Below are 27979 nucleotides of genomic sequence, written 5' to 3'. Positions count from 1 at the left end.
CAATGTTTTCTTATTTCTCCCTGACTTATAAAAATCTAAATAAGCTGTTTCAAGCTCAAATGCTGGTTTTCTTTTCCTGGGTTTTCCAGTATCAGCTTTTTGAAGGTTAGTGTGTCAAATAATACTTTTTTTCTGTCCTAGTTTCTGAAATGGGAAGATAGAAGCAGATGTGTTTCCAGCACAAAATGCTCTCAGCACATTCTGTGTTGGATTGGTTGAATGAGGTTAAGATTTTCAAAGGATTCAACCTTGAGACATTAACATGAAAAATAGTCTTTGTGAAAATGTAGCAAACCAACAATGTAAATGTAAAAAGGAAAAAAATGTTGCAAGTTTACAAAAATACTTTGGCTCATTCAGAAAGAATGAAAATCATCTGTGGCACACTTTCATTCCAGCCCTCATGTTAAACTGACACCTGTATATACAATATGTACAACCTGCTAAATCTAAAAAAAAAAAAACCTGTGTAGCTACTGGAATGACACTGTGAGGTTAAAGCATTGCTTTTTTGACAGATGACTGTACGTGTGTGTGTTTTAAACCTGCAAATAGGGACTGTGTGATCAGCTTCTTTTTAGATTCATCCTTGAGTTGTAAATACACAACGCCCTTTTGGAGCAGAGTTTTCAGCTGCCACAAAGTTCGAAATTGGCCCCTTTTCATGTGCCGGGAGTGCCACTGAAGGAAGGTGATGGGTCTATAGACCATACTATTGTTCCACTGGCACAAGGGACTGGGGAGCTCTAGACCAGCCCGGCTTCCCGGCACATGCGGTAAAATTGTCCCCTCTGTGAGATGAGGTTGGCTGGAGAGTCCATCTCTGAGATTTTTCCTTTATCCATAACTATCACCCTGTGGAGCAACAGAGCAAAAAAAAAAAAAAAAGCAGTTTTCAGCGTTATTCACTCTTATTACATTTCAACAAAGCTCTCCAAATACACACCCAAAGCAAATTTTTTCGAAATAATTGTGGATTCTGTGTTTCCAAAATTGCCTCTCCAATATTTTTGCAAGAAATTGCTCATTACTATGGAGTCTTTTAAATATAATTGCCTTAAATAGACTGCTATCAGCGGGGCCTAGGCCAACAATCAGTCACATCATTATCATGGGTTTACTGTAGATGGGCTATGTAAATTAAAATTTACCTGGTATAGTCCATGATGGTGTTAAGGCGGTGGGCAATAGTTAATACAGTACAGTCCTCAAACTGTGTGCGGATTGTAGACTGGATGAGGGTGTCTGTCTCCAGGTCCACAGCAGCTGTGGCCTCGTCCAGAACCAAGATCTTGGTTTTCCTCAGCAGAGCTCTCGCCAAGCATACTAGCTGACGCTGACCCAAACTACACAATAAATGATTATTGAAGGGAAGGGGAGAAAAAAGAGAGGCAAAGTCAGGGAGAAAAAGAATATATGCAGTGTTTCTCTGACTATTATGCTCCATGCTATTACATTTGTTTGAGAAAGACCTAAAAAGTTTCCTTTTCAAGGCCTATCTTGACCCATAGCTGGCCCTAATCTACCTGCTGCACACTTACATTAATTGCACTTGATATAACATGCACACTTGGCTATGATATGATTAGGATTCCCTCTAAAATGCTTGTAGTTTGACATAGGAGTATAGCTGCTAATTCCTGAATCTCTTGTGAATTGGTTTGCATAAAAACATCGGATAAATAAGAAAATGTAAATATCTGTTTGTATCACACTTTGTATGCAGTGACTCAATCATAATCCCTCCCCACCACCACCACCACCACCATATCAGCACTAGTGGACAATAGACTAAATGCTGTGTCTTAGGCCAGACATCGAAATACAATCAAATGAATGAGTAGATACAACAATATTGGTACAATTACTATCAAAAAACAGAAAGGTAAAAGAGTATTCGTTCCATACCTGAGATTTTCCCCTCCTTCTGAGCATTCATGGTTAAGTTTGTCTGGCAGATTGGAGACAAAGTTCTTGAGATGAGCAAGCTCCAATGTATTCCACACCTCTTCATCTGAGTAGGTATCAAATGGGTCAAGGTTCATTCGTAGGGAACCTGAGAAGAGAACAGGGTCCTGGAAAGAAAAAAAACCCCAACAAACACAGCATACATCTTATTCATCATGAAGCAGGGTGTGTTACTTGTGCTTGACCACCTAGACTGGCCTATTTTCCATCAGACGCTAACTGGATGTTCTCTAAAAAGCCCTGCAAGTTTACTTTCAACTGTGCTGACTCTTAATATTATTTATCAATACTGTAATACCTGAGGGATGATCGTAATACGGGATCGGAGGTCATGGAGACCAATGTCTGCAATGTCCACGCCATCAATAAAGATCTTCCCCTTTGCTGCCTCCAAGATCCTAAAGATTCCCAGGGCAAGTGAGGACTTCCCTGCTCCTGTCCTACCAACTATCCCAACCTAGGGGAGGAAAAATTTGGTTTAAATTCAAAATCCACATAAAAATCTTTCTTGACAAGATTTTGTGAACATCAGGAGCAATTTAGCCCATCAAAAGGTGAACCTGGTAAAATACTGTGTGGGCTGTTTTTCTTAACAGCATGACGAGTCACCTTTTCTCTCTCTTGAATGTGCAGTGTGATGCCTTTCAGCGCCAAGTCCAAGCCCTTGCGGTACTGCAGACCGTAGTCCTGGAAGTCAATGGTGCCTCTCTGGGGCCAGGCAAGGGACAGGGGGTTGGTCTCAACGGTCCACGCACCCTGTTGGAGGAGACGATAGAGGTGGGGAAGGTAGCACAAACTGAAAGCGTTTTTGTACCGGCTGCATTAAGAGATCTAATGCTCAATTTCTATACTGCCGGTTTTGTGATGTTTACCAGTGTGGGGCTACAACCCCACTGGGTTTGTGTGCATAGTGTATTGTGGTTGCACTAACCTCTTTAGCAGTGTCAGAGTACTCCTTCACTCTCTCCACAGAAACTATGTTGTTTTCTACATCCGTCCATGATCTCACAATCCAGCTTAGGATTCCAGTCACCTGCAACATTGAATATGATGAGGTTTGCATGGGAATTTTCCTTCACCTGCATTAGTAATGTATGGATTGTGCCAACCAACTTATCTAGCTTTTAACTGTTATTGGCTATTGTTATTGGTGCTCAGAAGGACTGCCTCTGATGCTTTTTGCATGACTGTGTAGCCAAAGGGTTCCTTTTCTTGATAGGTAAATAAGGCATCTGTGTGTGTGTGTGTGTGTGTGTGTGTGTGTGTGTGTGTGTGTGTGTGTGTGTGTGTGTGTGTGTGTGTGTGTGTGTGCATTTGAGGTGGAGAATGACGTGGACTCTTACCTGGAGCGAATGTGACACAGCCAAACCAACTATGCCTGGGCTCAGGGTGTCCTTTCCCATCACAGAGAGAATTGCAGCAGCCAAGACCACACCATTACCAACAAATTCCAGATTGACTGCCAGCCACCTGTGGATGTATCATTGATTTACTGTAGGCATGTGCAGACAACGTCCAGGGCATGTGATAATGATTGCATATGTTTCAATCCATTGTCAAGTTCATTTGTCAGTATGATTTCAGTTTAATTGTCAGTGCAAATGCCAGGATGCCCTCCCAATTTTAGCTCATTTGTGGACCACACACTGCTAAAGCAATTGTGATTAAACAAAAACTAATATTTAAAGGCAGTTTATCATCACACATCGTCTCACCTGGTGGCCACAAACCGTGGAAAATAGGAGGTCTGATTGAAGTCGACCCTCTTGTTGGCCTGCAGAATGAACCGGGACTGCTCTCCAAAAGCACGGATGACGCTGGCGCCCTGGACTGTCTCATTGAAGTGAGTGTAGATGGGTGAGCGACTTACAGCTTCCAGCCTCCGCAGCTGACAGGATGTGGCAACATAGAAGCTCTGTAACCCGCAACGGAAAAGTAAAACACTGGTTTTTAATGATTTGAGGGAAACCAAGAGGGTAGAGAGGGTAGAACAGTCTCTGGGTTTTCCCAGAAATCTTAGTTAATGTGCGTAAAATCTATGTCAGCAGGTGGGGAACAAAACACAACTCAAGAGCAAGGTCAGCAAGACTGGTTTTGGAGGCCAGGGCTTTTGAATTCCAATAACATATAGTAAATGGAACCAGCTTGAGTTAAGACATATTCTTTCATGTCATCTACTCTGACTGGATGAGATAATCTAAAAAAAAGGGAAAAAAACTCCATTGGGATTGTGGTCAGAGTACATTTACAGTATTACTATACCTGAACACCGGCGTAGAGGAAAGCAAGAGGCAGGATAAGCACGGCTGCAAAGGGTGTCGCCATCATCACGATTATACAGACTTCCATGAGCTTGAAGACATAGCTCAGCATCATCTTCAAGCCATCGGGGATCATGCAGTCGATAGCATCTATCTCCTTAGCAAAACGGTTGAGCAGGTTGCCGCTGGGCGTGCACTCAAAGAAGGACATGGGAGAATGAAGCACGTTGTTCAGCAGATCAATGTGCAGGTGGCGGGAGGCTATGATACCACCAATTGAGATTGCAACTGTTGTACCAAAAATGGCTATGCCTGAACACAAAAGAGAGAAAGTCTGCTTTAAAAAGGGCCCTGTACACAATGCAAACAGTGCTTAAAAACACTTATTTTCTGTATACACACTACACAAACTGTATAAACTGTACTTATACAAGCCCAATTTCCCCTAAAATGTTCAATGGAGGTATTTTAAACTTAACACTGACGCAGTATTTTAACACTCTCTTTTATTCTTAACAGGGGTCAGTATTGGATATTTATGTAATTATTTATGTAATTTTGTGGCAGAAAAAGGGGAGAAATCCAGAATCTAATTTGCATTAAACTGTATTTATTTAGCAAGAAACAGCATAAGAATCCCCATATTTTTATCAAATAGACTTCAGTAAGTCTCTATTGTGTTGTTTTGTGAAAACTTTGACGCCTACCCACCTTGTGCAAAGCCCAGTGCCCCAAAGACGGTCAGCTTCATGTCTGTATCGATTTGGGTGCCGTTAACAATGGGGTCATCAGCCCACAGACTGAGCCAGTAGTTATATGTCAGTGATGCTCCCTGCTGAAAGGCATACAGGAAGATGGTGGGAATGATCAAGGCCAAGCCAATGGTCTTGAAGTATTCCATGTACATCTCCAACCTCACCTGATGAGAAAAACAAAACACCGATCAATCTCAACAAATGAGCACATATCTGAGTTGATGATGCTTTTATTTATTTTTGTTCAAGTCATTCAGTTCAGTCTCTCAGAGGGAGACAAGGAAGACATTATGATCTAAGAAAAAAAAACAAAAAAAAAAACAACAAAAAAACAAAACCTGTACTTCATGCCAAACCAATAGAAGTGTAATGAGAAGCCAAATGTTTGACTTACTCTTCCAGTTCGGGCTTTGTCAACCTCAGTCAGCTTCCCCAAATCTTCTGATACCTGTTCCTGCTCGGTTTCAGACACAGGCTCCATATTCTGCAGGTTGGTATTGGTGGTATCACCCCTGATAAACAGAAGGAGCCAGAGCCCAATTTCATAAGAAGATATTCAGCATGCCCTTGCCCTATTGACAGTCCATATGTTTGCTAACATACCCAATGAGCTGCTCCTGTGATAGGTCTCTGGAAAATGGCATAAAATCGACCATGCTTAGCCGAGCATTGGACTTCCTGGAACCGGCTATATCACAAAACACAGATATTTTGATGTCAAGCTGTGGTTATAATTTTGCACTTCTTGAATGATATTTCAAACATGTGTGTATTGGAAAAATGTTCGTGAAGAAAGCAAGCACAGTAAACAGCCCTACTAAATAATAACTTTCTATTTAACATCTCTTTAAAAACAGTAGTTGTGTCATATGTTTCCGGTGTGGGAAGATGGCGGCGTGAACTCACGTTTGCAGCGGCTTCACCCAGTACCGACTATGCAGTGTCTTTGTCAATGTCTATGTCTAAGTTTGTGAAGTTTTTATTTTGTTCTTAGATTTTATTTTTTTTTATTTTTTTTTTTTTGGTTTAATGGCTGGGAGAGCTAGTTGATCGGCTGGGAGAGCTTGGTCTGCCGCGTCTGGTGGACCCAAGGACCACGGCTTTGCCTGGAGCTGCGCGCGAAAAGGAAGCACCGAGGGTGGTCTGACGGGACGCAGAAACGGGGCAGGCTAAGTTAACCACTAGCCCATGCAGACTGGCAATTCCGATAACACCGAGGGTGGTCTGGCGGCGGCCTCGCCTAGCATTGATTGTGTTTTTAGTGTCGTCGTGTGGAGTGCGGGGAGGTGTGTCGAGGGTGTCTGGCTGGGAGAGCTGGTGTTGGATCGGCTGAGGGAGCCTGGTCTGCTGTGTCCGGTGGGCCCGGGGACCACGGCCCTGCCTGGAGCTGTGCCTGAAGAGGAAGCGCCGAGGGCGGTCTGACAGGACGTGGAAGTGGGGCAGGCTAAGCTAACTGCTAGTCCATGCAGACCGGCAGTTCCGACAGTCATCCTGGCCGGCATTCGTTCTCCTGGACAGTGATTTTTTTTTGGACTGTGTTGCATTGAGTGGACTGTGTTGTTAACTGTTTGTGTGTTGCTGTTTTTTTTTTTTTTGCTTTGTTCTCTCTGTTTTTGTATGTTTTTGGTGGTGTCGTTTTTGGGAAATTTTGAACGTGTGTTTTTATCTTTTGTGTTGCAATGCTGTGGGCTGGGTGAAACGAAATTTTGTTTCTTCTGTGTATGCAAGTACATGATAGAAATGGCAACAAATTGTTCCTAATTCCATATAAAAGACACAACAAAACATGCAATAAAAGAAAGAAGCGATCATGAGCAGCGAGTTTCAATCTAATGCTAAAAAAAAAACACTTTACCTCTCTGAATGGCACTCTCTTTACGCTCGGTGCTGGCAAAGGTATGAATAAAATCAGCAAAGGCCCCATGGCGACTGAGGAGCTCCTGGTAGGAGCCGCTCTCTGTGATTTCTCCATCAGCCAATACAAGGATGAGATCGGCTTGCGGCAGGAAACTCGTGCCATGGGTCACCAGGATGCGGGTCTGTATTAGAGTAAAGAAGCAATGGGAAATGAGGTCAGTGGCATAAAAAATAAGTGGAGTTTGAAAAAAAATGTTTTTCTTTTTTTTATTTGATCTCATGAAACAGTATTTTGAGTCTTGGCAGCTGAGCTAAATAATGTAGGGCTGAAATCTGTGCAGGTTTGCACTCTGCATTACCTTGTCTCTAAGCACTCCTTTCGGGCCAATGACTTTGTCGAAGATGTGTTGACCGACATGTGCATCTACTGCAGACAGTGGATCATCAAGCAGGTAGACATCTGCCTTTCTGTAGACCGCCCTGGCCAGACTCACTCTCTGCTTCTGCCCTCCTGAGAGATTGAGTCCCTGCAAGGACCAACGTGTTAGTGATCGTGACACTTGAGTCACAATGGAGACATGAGACAGCAATGCACTCAACAAAAGAAGAAAAGGTTTGAAGACAGATTGAAGACATTTGATATCATTTATTGACAGGCAATAGTATATTCATACCTTCTCCCCAATCTCTGTGGTGTCTCCAGCGGGTAGGATATCCAGGTCAGGCAGCAGCGCACAGGCCTCCAGCACCCGCTGGTACCACATCTTCAGCTTGTCCCGGCCAAACACAATGTTGTCCTGGACTGTTGCATTCTGGATCCAGGCCTGCTGGGGCACATATGCCATTGAGCCCTGTGAAGACAGATATCAAATGAGTAACTTGCACCTCTTGAACGTGGCTTCAAACGTCTAAAACAAAACTTAGGAACATCAAATTATGGAATTCTTATTCTCATCCTACTGAAAATCTTATCAAAGACTTTTCCTGGTGTGCTTCACCCCTCTTACAGCTTGTGTACAGATGCATAAATACACGGCATCCTTCTTTGATGCTAATCAGATTTTTAAAATATATTAATTGTCTTAATTATTCTTATTGTTATCACTGTGCTTTGTTCGTTTAGTGTTTTGTTTGTTATTGTCATTTTTAATTTTTTTTTTAGGTAATATCATGACTATTGCCTTTTACTGTTTTAGTTAAAGGCCACAAATAAGCCCCTCTGAGTGTATTGCTTCTCCTTGCACCTGCCACTATTTTCATGTTTTTATTTTTATTTTGGTTTTAAAATTGTGAAAAAAACAACAACATAAAAAACCAACAACAAACAAACAAACAAAAATCACTTGGAAACGGACTATCTCACATTTAGCTGTAACATCTGCATAGACTCGAGGAGGGGTTGTGACCCCTCCAAAGATGTTTGAGAGTGAATGCATTTAAAATATATGCCATTGTAAACCGAGATTTTTTTTAATTAGCATAATTCTCATTGGTAAGAAAACTGGCAAAATATGTTTTTTTCTGCACCCCTACCACTAGTTCAAGTTTAGTTCAAGTTCACGTTCAACTTGAACTTCTGCACACCCACCCTGTCTTTTAGCCTCCCCCTCATGTTCTATCAACTTGGTATTGCCCGTGCAGTTTCATTTAAGGTAGGATTTCAGAAAAACACAATTGACAGAGATGCAACTAATGCTGGCCTTATGCAAAACGACTTTTCAAGCGGTTTCACTGTTGCAGACACATTTACAATGTCAGAATAAAATCATGAGAGTATTGCTTAGAGTTGTGGTGCACTCCTGTCATCTCGATCGTTTGGTATAAGGTGGTCTTAAGTCACTCTTTTTCTTGTCTTGAAGTTTCGATAAAATCAAATATGTTTGATATTATCATAAGTCTTTAGTCTTGGCTCACGCAGTGAGGTCCAATGACATAATGAGTGTGCTCTTTCCAGCACCAATCAGAAAGCAGCAAACTGGGTAGATAGTAAACACAACATGGTGAACATGGTGGGGACTCTGGGGAGGCGCCACAAGTCTTGGTTCTCTTGGACCATAGAAAAGTCTTTTTCTTTTTGGCTGGTTTTTCAAAACAAACCACTGCACACACGGGGCAGCTGTGGCCACAAAATCTGCTTCTGTTTATGCTCCATTGTTCAACAGTTTGTCTTACTGTAAATTTCCACCAGGAGCAGGACGGGAAATAATCTCAAAATGAATCTAGTTGTAGTCTTGCAAATAGAGGCCCTTCAAGATCCCCAGTCTTTGCAAAAACTCGGTGACTTATGACATATTCGGTCTCATCCATCAATCATTCATATGAACAAATTTGTTCTTACACACCCATTAACTATTTTTTGGCTCTTAACATTGTTTGACAGTTAGAAGCAAAGCCTGATAATTATTTCTAATTCCTTCCCCCTAACAAGCAATCACCCAGGCTTGCAAACACATCAGTGTTAACCAATTGGTGTCTCAATTCAGGGGTTACCCAGGTTCTACCCTAATCAATTGGTGTCTAAATTCAGGGGTTACCCAGGTTCTACCCTGACCTCTGAGACAAACTTCAGGGCTAAAAATTCCCTGGAGTGTGCAAGAACAAACGTGTATGTATTGTCTTCAGACGTGAGAGGGTGTCAGACTTAAGTCTTTTTAAAAGTCTTTTCAAAGAATTTTCCAAGTATTTTTCTAGTGTATGGTAAGTAAAATGTGCTCCATCACCTTAAACATGCTTAAACAAATCAATCTTTTGACAAAAAAAAGAAGAAGAAATTTTTTTTTTTAAGCATTTGTGTTGACTTGCTTTTCTGTGTTGTTGGTTAGCTAAAAACACGATTCAGACAAGCTAATGTTAGCTCTGTTGACTGGTACAAAAGCTTGCCTATGCTAAGCGTCCAATTGGGATGTTAATAATAATAATGGATATAATATGCAACGTTAGCTATTCAGTTGAAAATGTGCGGTCAGTACTAGGTCTATTTCCGGCTACGAACCCAAGATAATGATCATGTATCGCTCTGTTCACCACATACGTAACCCTAACAAAGTCACACAGCAAGTTGTGCTTTGCATCTGTGACCTTGTGTCCTTGATGTGTCCTTGTTTGTGTCATCAGTCCCAAATCCACAGCCACATAAAACCTGTGGAAAGTACCTTCACTGTGACACTGCCAGTCCTCTTCTCAGTCTCTCCCAGCACAGCAGAGAGCAAGGAAGACTTTCCACTACCCACATGCCCAACCACAGCGACTAGCGAACCCCTTGGCACCCGGACATTGATCCTGTTGATGAAGGAAAGGATTGTCTTTCAACTCTCACTCAACTTTAACTCGTGGTTTTTGACTTTTTTCTTTCTTTTTTGGTAGGAATTGACATTTTTACATTCATATTCACCTTTTGAGACATGGAGGACCCTCTGCGGACCAACTGAAGCTGCCATTGTCTATCATTACATCTTCTCCGTCTAAGCAAGAGGCAGATGAATGAATAAAGTCTTCAGAGATCACCACAGACAAAGCATTGTCTTTCGACTTCAATGATAAACAAACTTTGGGGACAAAATTCCCCTCTGAGTCATCATGAATATGCATTCAGGGTGTAATTACAAGTGATCAAATTAGCTTAATTGTTCAAATTAGAGAGTTGTTGCTTTTTCATAAACTTAGGAAGTGTTGACAGCATACAGACAGGGGAGAAGATCTTTTATTTCTCTTTGAATCACATGTCTCACTTTGTGCTGTGATTTACTCTCAACCGCTGAATAGGAACAACCCATAATTACCCTGTCTACCAGTCAGCCTTGGACCCAAGATGTGTGAATGCACATAAACCTTACAAAGCCACAGGGTCTCACTGATATAAACAATGAAGTCCCCTGGATTTTATTTTTATCGTTGTGACTGTCCTCTGGCTTTTTGGTGTGTATGGAAACCAAGCAAATTGTGGAATATTTATCAAGATGAGACTGAGTGGGCTCTTTCATAGGCTGTGCACCTTACCTGAATTTAGAGGTGCCTTTGTGACACTATCCACTTTCAGTTCCTCTGAACACAGGTATTTTCCTAGACGTTTCAGTGAAACAATGGCCTGGAACGAGAGGAAAAGTTTATAGTCTAATTTTTTAGGTTTGGCTGTGAACTCAAGCTCAGTTAGACACCATCAAGAGAATGAATATCACGGTGTATTCTTGAGTGTCCTCCTTGTCCTCTTACCTGCATGGAGGTGCTAATGGCAAATGGAAGCTGACTGAGTGGAGTCTTCAAAATGTTGATCAATGCCATAGACACAAAAACCTTCTGTGCATCCAGAACATTTCTGTCATCGATCATCACATAGACTCCAAACATAGAAAAAGCAATCTTTGGAGAAAAATGAGAGACATTACCTTAAAGGGCAGAAAATTATGTTATGGGTTGTCCAAATGGACTTAATTTTGACAATGCAGCTAGATTTTTTTCTTTCTTTTTTTTTGTCCATGCAATATAAAACTCGGTGACAAAAATTTCACAGATTCCACCTACTAACCAGGAAAGAAGAAGAATTGAAAGAGGCAATGGAGATTGAATAGAGGATCTGGGACTTCTTCAGGGCTTGGAGCTCCTTTTCTCTGTAGCCTAAAACCTGCTCCAGGAAGGCCTTCTCCCAGGCATAGAACTTAAGGATTTTGATGCCACTTAGGATTTCATTCATCAATTTGATGCGGCCATCCATAAACTTCATTTGGACTTCCTGTAAACCAGACAAAGAGCTCTGGTAGCATTCAAGTTTATCATCTTAAAACATTCTCAGACAGTGAATGGGTCTGAGTGGAAAGATAACAAGACCAAAGCTAATGCATGTATTTATGAACATGGGTTTGTCCTCACTTGTTACAACTTTAGTTTTGGCATTGGATATTATACAACTACAACTTGTTTAAGTAATTTAGAATTTATTGTATTACAGGGCTGGTTATATTTAGCAATTTTATGACAAGGAAACAACAAAGGGCCAGGAATGTGGTCAGTGCATTCCTGACTGGGAGTTCGATTAAATTGGGAACCTTCTGTTGTTTTATAAAGAAATTAAAAATTTCCTAAGTTTTTTTAGTTTTCTTACTGCCCACTTTTTCCTGTCATTGTTTTTCAAAAGCATTATATAGTGCCGACATCAAAAGGATGACAGAGAGCGTACCATCCGGGCCAAACGCCCACATAACTCCTCAGCCACTATCTAAACCAGCTGCGGCATCCCGGACCTAACATACCAGATGTGCTACTTTGGTGAAAATGTTTAGAAATAATCAGTACCTGCAGCTTGCTCCTTTTTTTGGCTATGAATCCATTCAGAGGGAAGATGAGGATAACGGTGGCAATTCCTGCCAGCGCAGATGGGCCAAGATGCTGGAAATAGTAAGAATAAATTTGTACATTTTATTGCAGGGTTGTTTTTTTTTTTGGAAGACCAGCATTGGTCTTGTAAGAATTTGCACTGTATTATAGAGTCAGATTTAATCCTTGTTTGCTCAGCTATACTTTGGGAATCAAAACAAATATTCTTGTGTACTGCACCTGCCAGAGGAAGAAGAGACAAAGTCCAATCTCGATGGGGGCGAGCCAGACAGCATTGAAGTACACCACAAAGTCCATTAGCTTCTGGGTGTCTGCTGAGACGAGGTTCACTATCTCTCCCACAGTGCAAGTCCTCCTGGCAGCACTGTTTATCACCAAAGACTGGAATCAGAGCAAAAAAGTCAACACAATTACATCGCTGTGTAATTTTAAACCAAGATGAAGATTTCTCTGTTATTTCTCTGTTATACATATTTTACATAATCATACTAATCCATGCTGTTTTATTGGGTAGCAAAAAAATCCCATCTGAGTTGGCATTTAGGTCAATATTTATGTCGTGTTGGGGTTAATGGCTAAGTCAGTGGCAAGAGATATGCCTACCTTCCTGTAAACTAGACCCATAACAGCTGTTTTCACCCTCATGCCCACAGTGAAGCAGGTGTACATGTACTGGTGATTGAAAAGGGACTGGAGACAGGAGAGCAGGAACATGAGGGTGGCGTAGAAATAGCCCTTCCAAAGTGGGGCATCCTCGTCCCTCATGAAGCCCAACAGCAGACTGTGGTTGTGGAAGCCGGAAGAAAAGGAGAAATTAACAGGTGATTACTTATGCTCGATGTAGCCATGTTTGGTAGTTTTCACATCAATTAAACACACCTTAAATGATTTAATTTCAAACACATGCATACTTTTCTATACTTCCATATGACTATCAAATCAAAATACCCCATATTCTGGAGATATAAATATGCACTCGCTTAAACTCTCAGCACACACCAATGTCAGCTCGTGATCTACTTTCTTTTTTTTCTTTTTTTTTTGGCACTTTTATTCCAACAAAAAGAGCCTTGACTTTCGTTGTGTATGCTGAAAATCAATGGCCTTGAGGGTTGTTGCAGTTACTGGCTCATTGGTCCGCACAAAGCAACTCCGGTTGCACAATAATGCTTCACTTGTGGCTAGGCTGCCCTCACACTTGGCCAGCGGCTCTCTTATTGTGGTCTACCAACATTTCTGCCGTTTAGAGCCTTCTCCCACTCCCTACTTGTTGCTTCACTGTGCCTTGCCATCCTCCGTACTGGAGTTGAGACAACTGTGGTCTCCTCTCCTACACTTGCTCACAGTTCCATGACTGTAATTAACACTTCCACCGAGCCTCAGTTGTGTATCAACAACAACATTCCTGTCTGACTATAGGTATGGTGTGGTGTGTTTTGGTTGGCAGGGCCTATCAAGGCCCATTTTCTGTGCTACCAGTTTCTGTTTTTGTTTGGCTGTCAATGAAGGGGATCATCAAGCAAGAGGGGAATGATGGTAATACCTGACTAGCTAAGGGGTTGGAATGGACAGCATTATCTCCTTTTTTCTCTTTTTAGAATAAAAGTCTGGACATCAGCAATAGTTAAAAATCCGGGGCTGTTCATGAGGCATGTACAATATGTGAATATGTGGCATTTCTGGTCTGACATAATCTGATTAGGAAAGATTAATTGATCATGTGAGAAAAATATCAACTCGTTCAGTGCAAATGAAGATCTTTATAGTATCTTAAGTCGTACCTTAGCACCTGAGGAATGGCGAACATGAAAGCATCATGGAATATGATACACAGGGTGCCGGTGAGAAAGTAAGGACCAAACTTGCGTGCCAGTGTGTAGAGCAGAAAAAACCCAGAGCACTGCTCCTTCCGAAGCTTCCTGAGAAGCTGAGCTTGATCTGGCAATCTGCTACCGAGAGCCACGCTTGATGCCAAGGCCTTCTCCTGCCTGTCAGAGGGGGGATAAAACAGTTATAGACAGGGCATCTTTGTCACTGAAGGCTCAACTTGGAGCTGAAGTCTTTAAAGTCATGTAAAATACACAAAATTAGAAAAAGAAGTTGCTGACATCAGCATCTTCACTGACGCACACCAGACTGTTCCAGCAGCCGTGAAAGACATTATTCCCCAACCTGCGAGCTATAGGACTTAATGCAGGGTTATTAGGCTCTACGACAGATCTTCAAAGAAAGGAAATTTTAACAATATTGTTGTACTGTATGTCCTCAGTTGACTTCTTTTTGACCCATTTTGAGCCTCAAATGTTTCTGGTGATGCAAGCCTGAATTTCCGTTTTCCATGATCACACTTGAGTCATGGGGATGGGGTCGGGTGGGAGGGTTAGAGTAGAGTTACGGGTTAGGATTTCGGTTAGGGGGGCTAGAGTAGGGTTAGGGGTTAGGATTAGGGGGTTACAGTGAAGGTTTAGGGTTAGGCGTTAGCATTAGGGCTAAGGCTAGGGTTAAGGTTAGGGATCAAAAGTCTCCACTGCTGAAGTGTGAACACATTGCAGTGAAGTGGATTGATTCTTTAGCCTTCAAGCAATGATAATATCAGGAATAGAGCAAAAGGACCCCGGGCTATGGTTTGAATAGCTAGAAAGAACGTGAAAGAGAAGGCACTCATATCACAGACAGTTACAAATGTAAAGCAGGATTTAAAAAAAAGCCCTTGGTCGGTTTACTGCCAATGTATTTTGTAAGTTCTTGCTGCACATTTAATCTTTAAGATTGACTTGCTGTGAAGAATTCTACCCTCTTCTGTGTTCTCCTTTGCAAAGGAGTTTTTTTTTTTTGGTTGCCTTCTTCTGTTTGTCTATGTTTTAGCAAGATGTTAGCTAAATGCCTTAACATGGTTTGGGCTACTTGTTTGGGAGACAGAGATGGTCCCCCTGGGCATGGTTAATTTCGATATGCAGCCTCAGTCAGGAAAAGCTCAATCACTTTGGGTTGGAAAGCCAAAAATTTTAACATTTCTTTGAAAAGTTCCTCACTTTTGAATTTTAACACATTCAGCTGTCCACTCGTTTTCCAGGTCTGAGATGATTTTGTCTGAGGTGTCTTCTTCTCTAAGGGTCCACAGGTCCTCGGCCTCCAGAGGGGTACGATATCCTTTCACAACAAGTCTGTGGGGAAACAAAGATGATTCACACCCACTATTTTCAACAGAACATGCATATTATTGTATACACAGACAGACGCACGAGTGCGCGCGCGCATACACACACACACACTATAGAGCCAATGAGTCAGTTTATAATTGAGGGTTTTTCCAGAACCATCTTACCCAGTGAACCACCAGAAGAGAATCTTTGACAGGAAAGAGGCATTTTTCACTGGACAGGGATTCTGAAACAAATTACAGTCCAGTTTCATTAAAGATTCATTACCAAGTAAACCTCTCCCTACTTACAGGCTTTTTTTTTTTTGAGAACTACAGAGCTCCACAGAAACCATTGCTTTTGGTTGAATGGTGTACTTGTGGGGAGTGCACTGTGTGTGTACATGGTGTAATACAGTAAGGTGGTCCGTTGTAGAGTTGAGGCCTTGAATTTGAACTCCCACAAGAACGAGTAAACAGTATTCAGTCTTAGAACTGGAGGAAGAGGAAGTTGTGAGGTGTTGCACACATAGAATGGATATGTGTCATCACCGAATCCCCCCCCCACACACACACACAAACACACAAACACGGCAGAAGTCTGTGCGCTCAAACAAACTTTACGTTGTCTCTCCACCCTGCCACCCCCTCACCAAACAACTGGCTCTCTTATTACCCTCACTCTCTCTGTTCATTGCTCCCTTCCCCTCTTCCTATGAGTAACTCTGGACCATAGCAGCGGCGGAAGAAGGAACCAATGGGTGTGTCACCCCCAGGCTGTGGCTTCTGCACACTCAGCCTCTTCACCACTGGGCAACACTGCGTTCAGGGACTTTTCCAGTTTGGTTGCTTGTTTATCTCCAGAAAAATATTACATCACAAGCCCGGTCATTTATAGCAGCTTAATTTTCATTCACCTGTCATTGGTAATAAATCTCTTTAGCTTTGGTAGGCTGGAGCAGGTTTTGTCAGGCTGGTGTTTGATTGAATTGGATAGTGAGATCTGGCTCGGTATTAGGTAATGGTTTGGTACTGCGGTCACGGTTTCTAGGCACGGGTCATGATGTTATTCAACACTGGTGTGAGTGAGCTGCACTGAGGGATTTCGAGAGACCAACAACAAACACATACATTGATTCGCACTTTCCTCATAGGAAACTACAGCAGCAGAGTTCGAGTGGGAGAGAGACGAGGGGAAGTGAATCACATGTCATCCTAAAGGAAAGCGTGTTGACAACAGAAGTTTAAAACCACAGGGTGGATGTTCAGGCATTTTCTTGTATGGGTATTGGATGGAGTACATATTTTAACGGAAGTGGTCTACATTCTGTTCTGCCCACCTTTTCGAAGACTGTTTTCCCCTCCGGAGGCTGGTCAGCAAAACAGCACAGGAAGAGCTGGGCCAGTTGGAGGGTGAAGTAGGAGAAAAACGCCAGGTATCTCACAATGTCAGAGGCGATACCCTAGTAGGAGAGGAAACAGAATAAAGAGCCCGTTATGGTACCAGAAATATCATCATCATTTCCCTTTGAGCTTATTTTCCATCCATCCATTATCCAAACTGCTTATGCTGCTCTCAGGGTCGCGGGGATGCTGGAGCCCATACAAACAGTCATTGGGCGGCAGGTGGGGAGACACCCTGGACAGGCCGCCAGGCCATCACAGGGCCGACACACACATACATTCACACCTAAGGACAATTTAGTACGGCCGATTCACCTGACCTACATGTCTTTGGACTGTGGGAGGAAACCGGAGCACCCGGAGGAAACCCACACAGACACGGGGGGAACATGCAAACTCCACACAGAGGACAACCCGGGACGACCCCCCATGTTTGGACAACCCTGGAGTTCGAACCCAGGACTTGCTTGCTGAGCTTATTTTGTTGGTCGTAACTGGAAACAGACATGTTTCGTAAGATTGCTCTTTAAACTCAAGGTCATATTAATTGGCGTTGTGGCTATGCCTCTTGACAAAGAAAAATATAGCGTTCTGTAAATCTAGGGAATAGAGGCTTTGGAGATCAAAATGTGTTTTTGTTTCATCTTTCTCAACATTGCCTAACAATCACAGACCCTCCTGGCATGAATGGTGCCGTTTGTCCTCAGTGCGTGCGACTAAAATCACTTTAATGGTTTTCCAATGCTTATACATTATATAGCACAGGATATGGTTTATACACCAGGAGCACAGACACAATAAAGCTTATTTTGAACTGTTGAGCCAAATCAGGGTGAAAACCCAACGTCTTTAATGGTGCACTTTATATAAATGAAACGATAGTTAAAACTCCCAGTAAGTCACGCTACAACCCCATATCTGTAAATAGAAAGATTGCGGTTCACAAACCAGCGCCCTCACTTTCAATCGAAGGAGCGGCCAAAAGGCTGAGATATTAACCACTAAACAACATTTGTGAAATTTGGGACGCATGTGTTATTCTTGACATACAGAAATGGCATGTTTTGGCAGTGGCATATTTGCTACTTGGTCTCTGCCGCTACCACGAGCGGTCTGTCATGAATGTATGACTATATATGAGACTGCCATAGTAAACAGTGAAAAGATTTTCCCCAGTGAGTATTGCTGTACCCAAAGAGGACAAGGTATAGGAACGGGCCAAAATGATCCAGCCACATAGCGAAAACAGGGTCAGAATAGTCATAGAGTGGGTGGTAGAAATGTAGGTCAAGCTCTAAGAATGGCTAAGGGTCTGTAAACATGAACTCAGTCAACTCTGGTTCCGAGTATTATGATGAAACTTGGATGCTGTTTTCACAGATGTTTATTGCGAAAAGTTGTTACTTGAAAAATCTCAGTCTAAACTGACCCACTGTGCACACAAACTGCTGAGTAGCATCGTGCAACCCCACTTGTCTAGTATAATGCATTTTTGCAAAATTGTCCACTTCTCTGAATTAATGCAAGCTGCACTATATCTCACAATCGATCATATGCATGTCCTGTTTGAGTGTGTACTACTGTATGAAATGAGTAGATCTTTGAATGGGTTAACACTTTGTGCCTAAGTGTGGATGATTTCCATCTGGTTGCATTTACAGCAGCGCTGGCCCATAAACACAGCACTGACGTTCCACTGGTCTGACCCTAGGCTGCCATGTCTCACCAGCATTTATCCCAGGGCCATCATTACTCTCCCCCAAGCAGTGTGGGAATGTCACACTGAGGACGATAAAACAAAAATATGGATGTGTGTGTGTTTGTGTGTTTTTATAGAAAAGCAAATGCAACTGCCTGATGGCTGTATGCATTTAAATAGAAGCTTACCCCACACAACAATGATTGCAGTGTCTGATGGAGACACAGGAAGAAAGGGAAAACTTAAACACACACAGGCCTGACCAGAATTGGTAGTGTCATGCTCCAGGCACTTGGTTAACTGAGAGTTACCTTGGTTAGGTTTGCAGGATGAAATAGAAACTCATTTCAGATACAGAAGATATCGCAAAATGTGCTATTGGGGTCTAGCGTCTAGACTATGGTTAGACTATATACAATGCTAAAGCCAACTATACTAGACCAGACGAGGTTAGATATCCTGTCCTGGCAATTATTTAAATTCCACTCTGACAGTAAATGGGGAGCGAGACAAAAATCTCTTACAGTACTGTCACACTTAAATAATGCATGCAAGCATGGCACACATGAAGTCAACCTTTGCAAGTGTGCACCCTCTCAATAATGCCTGCAAGCATGGCACACAATGAAGTCAACCTTTGCAAGTGTGCACCCTCTCAATAATGCCTGCAAGCATGGCACGCATGAAGTCAACCTTTGCAAGTGTGCACCCTCTCAATAATGCTTGCAAACATGGCACACGTGAAGTCAACCGTTGCAAGTGTGCACCCTCTCTTAAGAGCACCCCTCCTTTCTACCTTGCTGCAGCAGAACTGCTGAGTCAGTAAGCAGGGTGACTATAGGGCGGTTGTTTGTTCTTCCTTTGCTTATCGACTAACAGTCAACAATGTCTCGGTTCATGTGGAGAAGACAATTTATGACACTCTGTTACCGATGCACTTCACAGCATCCATCTAAGCAATGTAGACAAAAGTTAAACATAGTATATGTCCCACAGTTATAGATTAAAAGTAAGCAAACATTATATATGATTATATGGCAGTTTCACACACTGGTGTATAATCATTAAATTGCCTTCACATATCCCCACAGGCTGCTCTGACTAAGCACGGTCACTGAGTGCACATCTAGCCACACAACCACAGTCATAGGAAAAACATGGCTTAATTCCAATATACAGCAGAGAGTAGTTGGTGAACGGGGAACATATTTTGGATATTTAGATTGTATAGTATTGTGGGATCATAATAATCACATAAAATAGTACAAAATGCATTGGTAGGGGATGGTGCGTATGGCATCACATCGGTGACATAATGTGACACAGCATAAGGGAAGGTATTATAGGGTGTGAGATGGTACGGTATGATTTAGTGTTGTATGGTATGGTACAGTGTGGTAAGGGTGGGGTGTCGACCAATACAGCAGATTAGTGCTATTTTTATCATGCAAAGGGGAAATGTTCTACCTCATCCATGGCCAACTGGATCTTAGCTCTGAGAGGAACCAGGGAGCAGACAACGGCTAGAACCCAGAACAGGAAGAGGAACACAGAGGAACGACAGCCTCGTATCCTCTCCAGCTGGATGATACATAGGGCCAGGATCTAGAGAAAGAAGAACATTAAGTTAATCAGAATCAGAATACTTTATTCATCCTCGAGGAGAAATTGGGAGGGAGTGAGTTAAAATGTGAACTGGCTGCATGAGCGTGAAGTCTACATGGACTTCAGTCCCACCCTTAGTAAGGATGGGGGAATTTTAAAACTTGCTTTAGGTTTTCACCTTAGCGCAACTTCCTCCTCCAACAACCCTTTCCGTCTGACTTGCCATAGTCGTTTACACCACCCAAGCCTGGCCATCTGTTTGTAGAAGTTAGTGGGTGGATCTAAGTCCATTACTAAGCCATAACTCAGTGCCCTACCTAGTAATTACATAGGAAGTGTGTAGTGCTAGGGAAGGAAACAGACTTTACGTCATGGTGTCACTGATTATAGTCAGTGTCATGCATGGACATTTCAGGGTTAGTTGACCACGACTTGTCTGTGGGCTGACTTGTCTTGGGCTAAACCATTCCCATACATTATATGTTAACTGGGGGGGAAGGGGCAGTAAAACAAATTGATTCAAGCAAGTACTCTGTGTTTCAAGCTTGAATGCAGAAACTGTAAGAACGGGAGGATGTTGATGGTTAAAATTCAACATTTTGAAAAATTGCACCCTTTAATTTAGGTAATGCTGAGACGCATATTTGAGAGGTTTTGTGATGTACTTTGATCAGGGTAGATTGTGTTTGCATGGCTCCTGGCATGAAAAACGATGTGCTCCAAACAAGAGACCTTTCTTGAGATACAGCATTTATGTAAGACAAGTCTCAGTGTATCTTTATCCAAACTCGTGCTGATATTTACTTGGGAGTCTGAGGCGACCACAGGTGGGCCAGGCTGTCTGATTTTTTTATGGGAGTGGCTCTGTGCAGGATCTGTACCTGTGTCAGGCTGGAAAAAGAGGGAGCTTTGTGGGTAGATGTTCAGGGTCTGTGGGTCAATCCAGTCGATCCCTCCCATCTATGCATGCTATGCATCCCTGCTCTCTGTTGTAAATCTCACATCGCTCTTACATTCAGCAGCATAAACAGCATCCAGTCTTAGGTTAGGCTTGCCACCCATGTTGTGAGCTCTTTCCCTCCTCTGTTTGCTCCTACTCATCATTTAGGCTTAATTTAAAATCTCCCAAAAATGACTGGGAACGATGCTTTGATGAACATTTGAGGTCGTTTTTGTCACTGCAAGTCAGCGAGGTCATTACGTTGATTGTAAACCAGTCCTTATCCTTTCTAAATAGTCTCCTGTGATCTGCCCTGGGTTTTGCTAACATTAGGGGTCACTAGGATCAGGATTTCAGACATTTTCAGAGAGGAGAAGATAGAAGGTGTTTGCTCAGATAACGTTTTTAAAGTTAGATACATCAAATAAAAATTAGCTTTGTCTGACGATTGTAGATATGGACAAGGTCAAATAAACCTATGATAGTAGGTAGGTCAAGGAAATCAGAAGACATGTATTCACCACAGTCATGCTTCGTATGATGGGGCTGAGTAGGAAGACAATGTGATGCTGGATCTCCTGGCTCCTCTCTAGCAAGATGTAGAAGAACTCCACAAAGCCAAAGGATGCCAGCAGGAAACCCAGAACCTAAAGAGATATAAAACAGGATGAATGGGAAAACTATGCAAAAGTTAACATTATCCAGGTTCAAATTTGTCAAACATGTTGTGCTACTCATTACACTACTTATACCACTGTCTACTACTTATACTACATACACTATGACCTATTATTAGTTTATCTATTAAGAATTCTTAAAAAAAAGTCTTTAGTTTTGTTTGTCTCTTCTGTTCAGCAATATGACAAGTCTTTTTTTTGCACCCCCCCCCCCCCAAGTTGTATCCGGCCAATTACCCCACTCTTCCGAGCCGTCCCAGTCACTGCTCCACCACCTCTGCCGATCTGGGGAGGGCTATAGACTACCACATATCTCCTCAGATACATGTGGAGTCACCAGCCGCTTCTTTTCACCTGACAGTGAGGCATTTCGTCAGGGGGATGTAGCGTGTGGGAGGATCACGCTATTCCCCCCCAGTTTCCCCTCCCCCCTAAACAAGTTCCCCGACCGACCAGAGGAGGTGCTAATGCAGTGACCAGGACACATACCCACATCTGGCTTCCCACCCGCAGACATGGCCAATTGTGTCTGTAGGGACACCCAGCCAAGCCGGAGGTAACACGGGGACTTGAACCAGCAATCCCCGTGTTGGTAGGCAACGGAATAAATCGCCACGCTACCTGGATGCCCCAAAATGACAATTCTTGTTTTGTATTTCTCCCCTTGAGAGTAGTTTGCTTTTTTTGAAAGACTGTTGCAGGTCTCTTGATGTCTCACCATTTTGGCGGTGCAGAGGCAGGAGATTCGAATGCGTCCATGGTCATGGCAGTAGAGGTGGAGACCATAGAAGGGGGCCAGCAACCAGAGATAGATACATGGGACCCAAACCAGTACTGTGTTCTGGAAGCACTGGGTCAGGTCAGGGTTGGCTGTGTACCAGGTACGGTTCCAGTCCTAGAGCAGAGAGAGAAAAAGTCTTTGAGACTCAAACTGTGAGAGGCGTGAGATCCCAGTGGTAATGTCCAATTCGAGTGAAGATTCAGTCTGTGCTGACATATCACAGTAGTGTATTGTTGATGTTGGGTTTTAAGCCCTGATATACTCTGCAGACAGAAAAAGCAGGTCAGGACTGACTCCGGGGAAGTTTGTTTTGGTGCGGTTTGAAAGTTTTGCTTTGTGCGTCAAGGAATAGGTCAAACTGTGTGTTTAGATGTTTGGGTGTTTGTGTATTTGGGCTTGTGTGCATGCACAAGCATCAAGCAAATGCGAGATTGTGCATTTGATGATACAAACTTTTTAAAGAGCTTTCGCTAAAGGAATAAAATTCATCAGTGTTTTAGTTTTCTGAGTATGTCTCACTTATCTTTAAAAACTTTCCTTGTAGATGGATGTTGCAGGCTGACCAGCACACTATTTGGTCAGGCCAAACTTTGAGTCAATGCCAAATTCTAAAAACAATAAAAGTTCAGGCAGTGGTGGTGTGGTGTGGTGAATGTAGTGCGTTGTGTGGTGCGGTGTAGTGTGGCATGGTGTGGTGTAGTGGGGTGCGGTATGGCATGGTGTAGTGGGGTGCAGTATGGTATGGTGTGGTGTGCTGCGGTATGGGCTGGTGTGGTGTGGTGTGGTGTGGTATGGGCTGGTGTGGCTGCAAAGTGTTGCCAAATTTAAGATTATGCAATACTCTTCAGCTCTGAGATAGGTTGTCTTTCATAAAAAGACCAAAATACCAAGGTCTAAGTGCTCTGTTGTTCTCTTGTTTATCACCTCTCTAGCCTAATGAAGGGCAGGATGTCTGGCTGTGCAATGTAGACAACCCTGTGGAGTCGCCACAGGAAGTGGTTTTAAATGTTTGAGCATGAGAGCATAGCCTGCCCTGTCAGTAGACACCCAAAGGGGTTAAGTGAGAGTGACCACAATTGATGGCGGCTGCTGAAACCTTATATAACAAGGATCCTCCCACGGTCCTACCAGTAAACAACAGGTGAGGTGCCTTAGAAGAGATACTGGTGCAAGAGCTGGCAGGTCTCGGCATGACTAACATTTATTTCGATTCCTAAACTGAACTACTTTTTTGCTGGTTATCAATGCCTTGGGATCCATAAAGCTCTGCTGTGTTGTAGGCTACTTGTTTTCATTAAATCACGGTCAGCACAAATTTAGGGATATTTTACCACAGACTGGCAAAAGTGGCATTTGCACTTAAATCTTTATGACATAGTTGGTTTGGATTATGTAATGTACTGAACTGCACTGCACATACTGTACTGAATACTACTGGCCTTATTGGGCACTGATGTACCAAAGTCCCTTTTAGTGACAAATCGCTTGAGAGTCAGTGAGTGGGAGGCTGCTTTCGCAGACTCTTCTGATTCCTGCGGTGAACTCCAGGCAGGTGAACAGAGCACTTTTCTGTACAAGATTTTACTTGTCAAACAAACTACAAGCTGTCTCTTGGTTACCCCACTCATTATTCACGCTGTTTCTGACCGATTATTCAGGTTCATTCAGTGAGCCTACATGGACCAACAGTTTGGATGACCAAGATGTCTATTTTTGTTCTCTCGTGCACGATGATGTAAAATGGGCAAATAAAGACTTTCAGTGTATAGTATTGCGAAGCTGCTGGTTGGCTTTAGTGCAACAGTGCCCACAGTGTCAGGATCTAATAGACAAATGCAATATCTAAATGTAGAGGTGTGACAGTGGGGATGGAAACTGCCCTCTAACAGAACAGGGGAAGGGAGAAGTTGGCATAACTCATTGATGTAAAAATGTCATCACCCATATTCAAACATAAATAAACCCAAGCGCTGCAGCCACAACTGTGTCATACAGCAATCCTCAATAAAGCAGGGTGAGTACTGGCTCAGAAACCAAGCATGGTATTAAATCATTTTTCATTGTCCTGAGAGATTTGTATAGCTTTTGTCCTGTCATTGAAATTACAGGATGGCTTTATTTAAAGATAGAGATTGCAAGAAAATTAAATGGTGCTCCAAATGGTCCTTTCAAATGCACCCAACGCATACAGCCTGCAGATTAGACGTTTTCATAACCCAACCTCTCCCACTAATTTGAGGATTGTGCCTATCTGTAATTATCTGTGAATGTAATCATCTGGTTGATTTGTACAATCAGCTGAAGCACTTTGATATGAAAGTAGCAGGACAACATTTGCAAAGCAATGTTGGATGCAATTGCCAATCAAAATATCACATCAATCATAGTAACAGGGTCAAGAAATCTAGAGTAGCCCAATAACCCTCATTTGAAGTCAAGCATGTTATGTTCCCTTCTTGTTTTTTAACACTGGGAAATTGGCTATCTAATGTCACTTTCCCATAGGCAAAAGGCAAACTCCAAACAGTGTAATCTTGTCATGTTGTGTTTGCAGAGTGAAAGAGAGAGAGACAGAGAGCGAGAGAGTGAGACAGAAAGAGAGAGCATGAGAGAGAGAGCGAGGCGTAACTAAGTGCATTCATTAACTTTTGCTTTTTACTTGGCAAACTGCCATCTTGTTTTGGCCGTGGTAAAGCCACATGGTGGTTTGCTAATACACGCAACTGAAGATTACTAGACAGTGACAGCTCAGTCAGAGTGACACAGATCCACTGTTCAGCATCACATAGTGCTGAATCATATGTCATAGTGAAAGATACGACTCTGACGCACATCAAAGGTCAATTCTCCCATTTAGCCTTGGCTTAAGGTTGGGTTTCCAATCCAATCACACAGGTAAAAGCTGTAAATTGAGAAGGTTTGGGTAGCCCATGGGTCTTTCCCGCACACCTGTAAACTGCCTACTGACATTTACAGTAGCCTCCCTCATCGCATCTGTCATTCAGCACCATTCGAGAAGATTTAATCCGGTATTGAACTGGGTCAGTGTACCCAAGGAGACTGAATGTATTATTGTGTGTTTATGCCACTAGCAGTCTAAAAATATTGGGTTGTATTGTAATATTAGATATTGTATCCATTACCCAGTAACAAATGCTGTTCATTTTGCCCATCATTGGCCAAATGACATTTTCAAGCACAGTGTAATGATTACTCAAATAATCAAAGTGGAAAAACTTTGCTTTTTGCAAGAAAAAGCAATAACTTTTGAGATGAATAGTGAGTTTATACATTAACTGGGCATGAATAGTATTCATGCTCACTTAACAAATAAACTCAATACTGCAGTATCCATGCTGTGTTATAGCAATCTAGTATATACCATACTATACTATAGCACTCAAACAAATAACATCGGACAATTCAAACTGAACATTTCAAGCATATCGACACTCAAATTGGGTTTTTAAAAAGAAATGAGAAAAAGAGACAAGAAAGAGGTATGAGTAAAGGGGTACTGCACACCCTATTACAGAGTCCACTCACCCACAGCGGGTCAAGGCCACTGAGTCTGCAAAAGGCATCCATCCACACGCTTGCTCCTTCCTGCCTGATGCTCCACTCGCTGGGGTCAAATGGCTCAGCTCTTCGCAAAGGTTACCAGTCACTGAGTGCATGCACGTGTGTGTGTGAGTGTGTGTGTATGTGTGTGTGTGGAAGGGGTAGCTAGAAAGTGTATATCTCTGTGTCACTGTTCGTCTCTCAGTGCAGGCACAGTGGCTTGGATTTGCTGGTCCTTGCCTTTCTGTCTGGATGGTACACTCAGTGTGTTTATTAGGGTGTGTGAGTGTTTTCTTGCTGAAAAAACCTTTTTCCTCCTTTAGTAAAATACCTCTCTTTGCTCAATGAAACTCTGTTTCTGTCTCCCTCACTTGTTTTAACTGGTACTGCCCTGAGATCCTGAGTCCTTCTGACTCTCACTCTGTCTGTCTGCTGCTTATGAGTGTGTCTCCTTGTTGAGTGGGTGGAAATATTTCTCTCTCTCTCTCTCTCTCTCTCTCTCTCTCTCTCTCTCTCTCTCTCTCTCTCTCTCTCTCTCTCTCTCTCTCTCTCTCTCTCTCTCTCTCTCTCTCTCTCTCTCTCTCTCTCTCTCGCTCTCTCTCATCTCACCCTCTCTTCTCTCCCACGTCTGCTGGATCTTGATCAAAACACCACAGCTACTCCCCTCAATGGGATGACAGTTCCACACCCAGCCACACTCCTCCCACTTTCACTTAATGTAACTCTTACTATCCCTTACCTCCTATCCCCCTGCCTCTATATCTCCTTACATCACAAACCAACAGTCTCCCTTCCTAACCACATGTGGGTGTTTTTTTTTTGTGGTGACACACTTTTTTTTTTTCTTACGTGAGACTAGCATCATCCAAATAATCCTCCTTGTTATGGCCTCCATCGGCCCAGATACAGAATTAGCACCCCAAATCACAGCGGTGTGGTACCTATTCATACATAGTGTGGTGGATGTGCTCACATACCAGCACATACGTGTGAAACTTTTCGGATTCGGCACTCGCATATATTCACGACATATAAGGCAGAAATGATTCATTGACAAAAGATTTAGCTCCCAATAGGTCCAGATGTGTACACATTGACTTGCGAAACTGGAAAATAAGGTGCTATGACAACACTTGGAGAATAGTGTCACATGTATTTCCAAGTGTGGCAGGGTAATGAAACTTGCTGATACAGGAAGGAAAGGAATTTTGGCAACTAACTTTAGTGGGTATGAGACTGGCTAGTGAGTGGAGAATCAGCAAGCATTGTGTCGTTTGGTAAGAAAGTGACTAAAGGGAGACATATCAGGATTTGATAGAGGAGAAGCTGTAAAAAGAGCAGTCACTTTCACCCATGAAACTAGAAATGCTGTGTAAAGTCACAATATAACTAATAAGTAATGTATGACTGAATAATATAGGCCAAGCAGCTGGTAGGATATGCTCAAATGGAAAGTGAGTCATCATCAGCATGTATATAACTCGCGTTTTGTAAGGATGAATGTGCAAGCACCAAACAGTCATTTTTCACAATGTAACTCGTTTTTTATCTCTTTGAATTTTCTTCCTTTTTTCTTGAATGAAAATGCCCTCAGACATCTTTTCGGGCAGCTTCCATCTTACAGATCAATTTTATGTGGAATAATCCTGTAAAGCAGAAAAACAGAGTCTACAGTTCATCTATGCCTTTTAAGGCTCTTTGTAGTCTGCTAAAAAGAAAGCATCAGATGGCGTGATGATGGTCAAAGCCCAGGGGAAAACTTTGGTACAGCTGGTGCGCAGGAAAGTATGACACTGTCTCGGCTGGGACTAGCACCACTACCACCAACACCACAGAGAAGAAACATGGAAAGTTCAGCAAAATGGCAGCCCACCACCAGAACCTGTGTCTAGCCACGTGCAAATGTTAAGATTATTTTTCTTAAAAAAAATGAGTCATCATTATATTTTCATTCCCTCCAGGCAGCGGTCTTCACAGTGCCTCGGTCCCTTGTGCAAAACAGAG

At 42.6% G+C, this 27979-nt stretch overlaps 1 protein-coding gene across 1 annotated transcript; it reads right to left on the bottom strand.

Moving 5' to 3' along the window:
• Positions 1-645: 645 nt before the first annotated feature.
• On the bottom strand, positions 646-26002 carry abcc6a (ATP-binding cassette, sub-family C (CFTR/MRP), member 6a). Its single transcript, XM_056281056.1, has 31 exons — positions 25961-26002; positions 22352-22528; positions 21478-21603; positions 19879-20016; positions 16649-16771; positions 15495-15556; positions 15202-15333; positions 13951-14157; positions 12773-12950; positions 12389-12550; positions 12128-12220; positions 11364-11567; positions 11051-11197; positions 10838-10925; positions 10233-10302; positions 9994-10120; positions 7516-7692; positions 7201-7368; positions 6840-7023; positions 5588-5672; positions 5379-5496; positions 4941-5148; positions 4231-4541; positions 3684-3883; positions 3312-3438; positions 2900-3001; positions 2578-2724; positions 2267-2425; positions 1909-2075; positions 1152-1346; positions 646-855 (listed from the first exon to the last, which is right to left on the bottom strand). The coding sequence occupies exons 1-31, from the start codon at positions 26000-26002 to the stop codon at positions 747-749; spliced, it is 4533 nt and encodes a 1510-aa protein (XP_056137031.1). The 3' UTR covers positions 646-746.
• Between the last annotated feature and the right edge of the window lie 1977 nt (positions 26003-27979).

Source organism: Lampris incognitus, chromosome 5 (genome assembly GCF_029633865.1).
Source record: "Lampris incognitus isolate fLamInc1 chromosome 5, fLamInc1.hap2, whole genome shotgun sequence".
In the NCBI taxonomy this organism is placed as follows: Eukaryota; Metazoa; Chordata; class Actinopteri; order Lampriformes; family Lampridae; genus Lampris; species Lampris incognitus.
The sequence above is the reverse complement of the archived record's forward strand: the minus strand, read 5'-3'. Positions and strand labels throughout refer to the sequence as shown.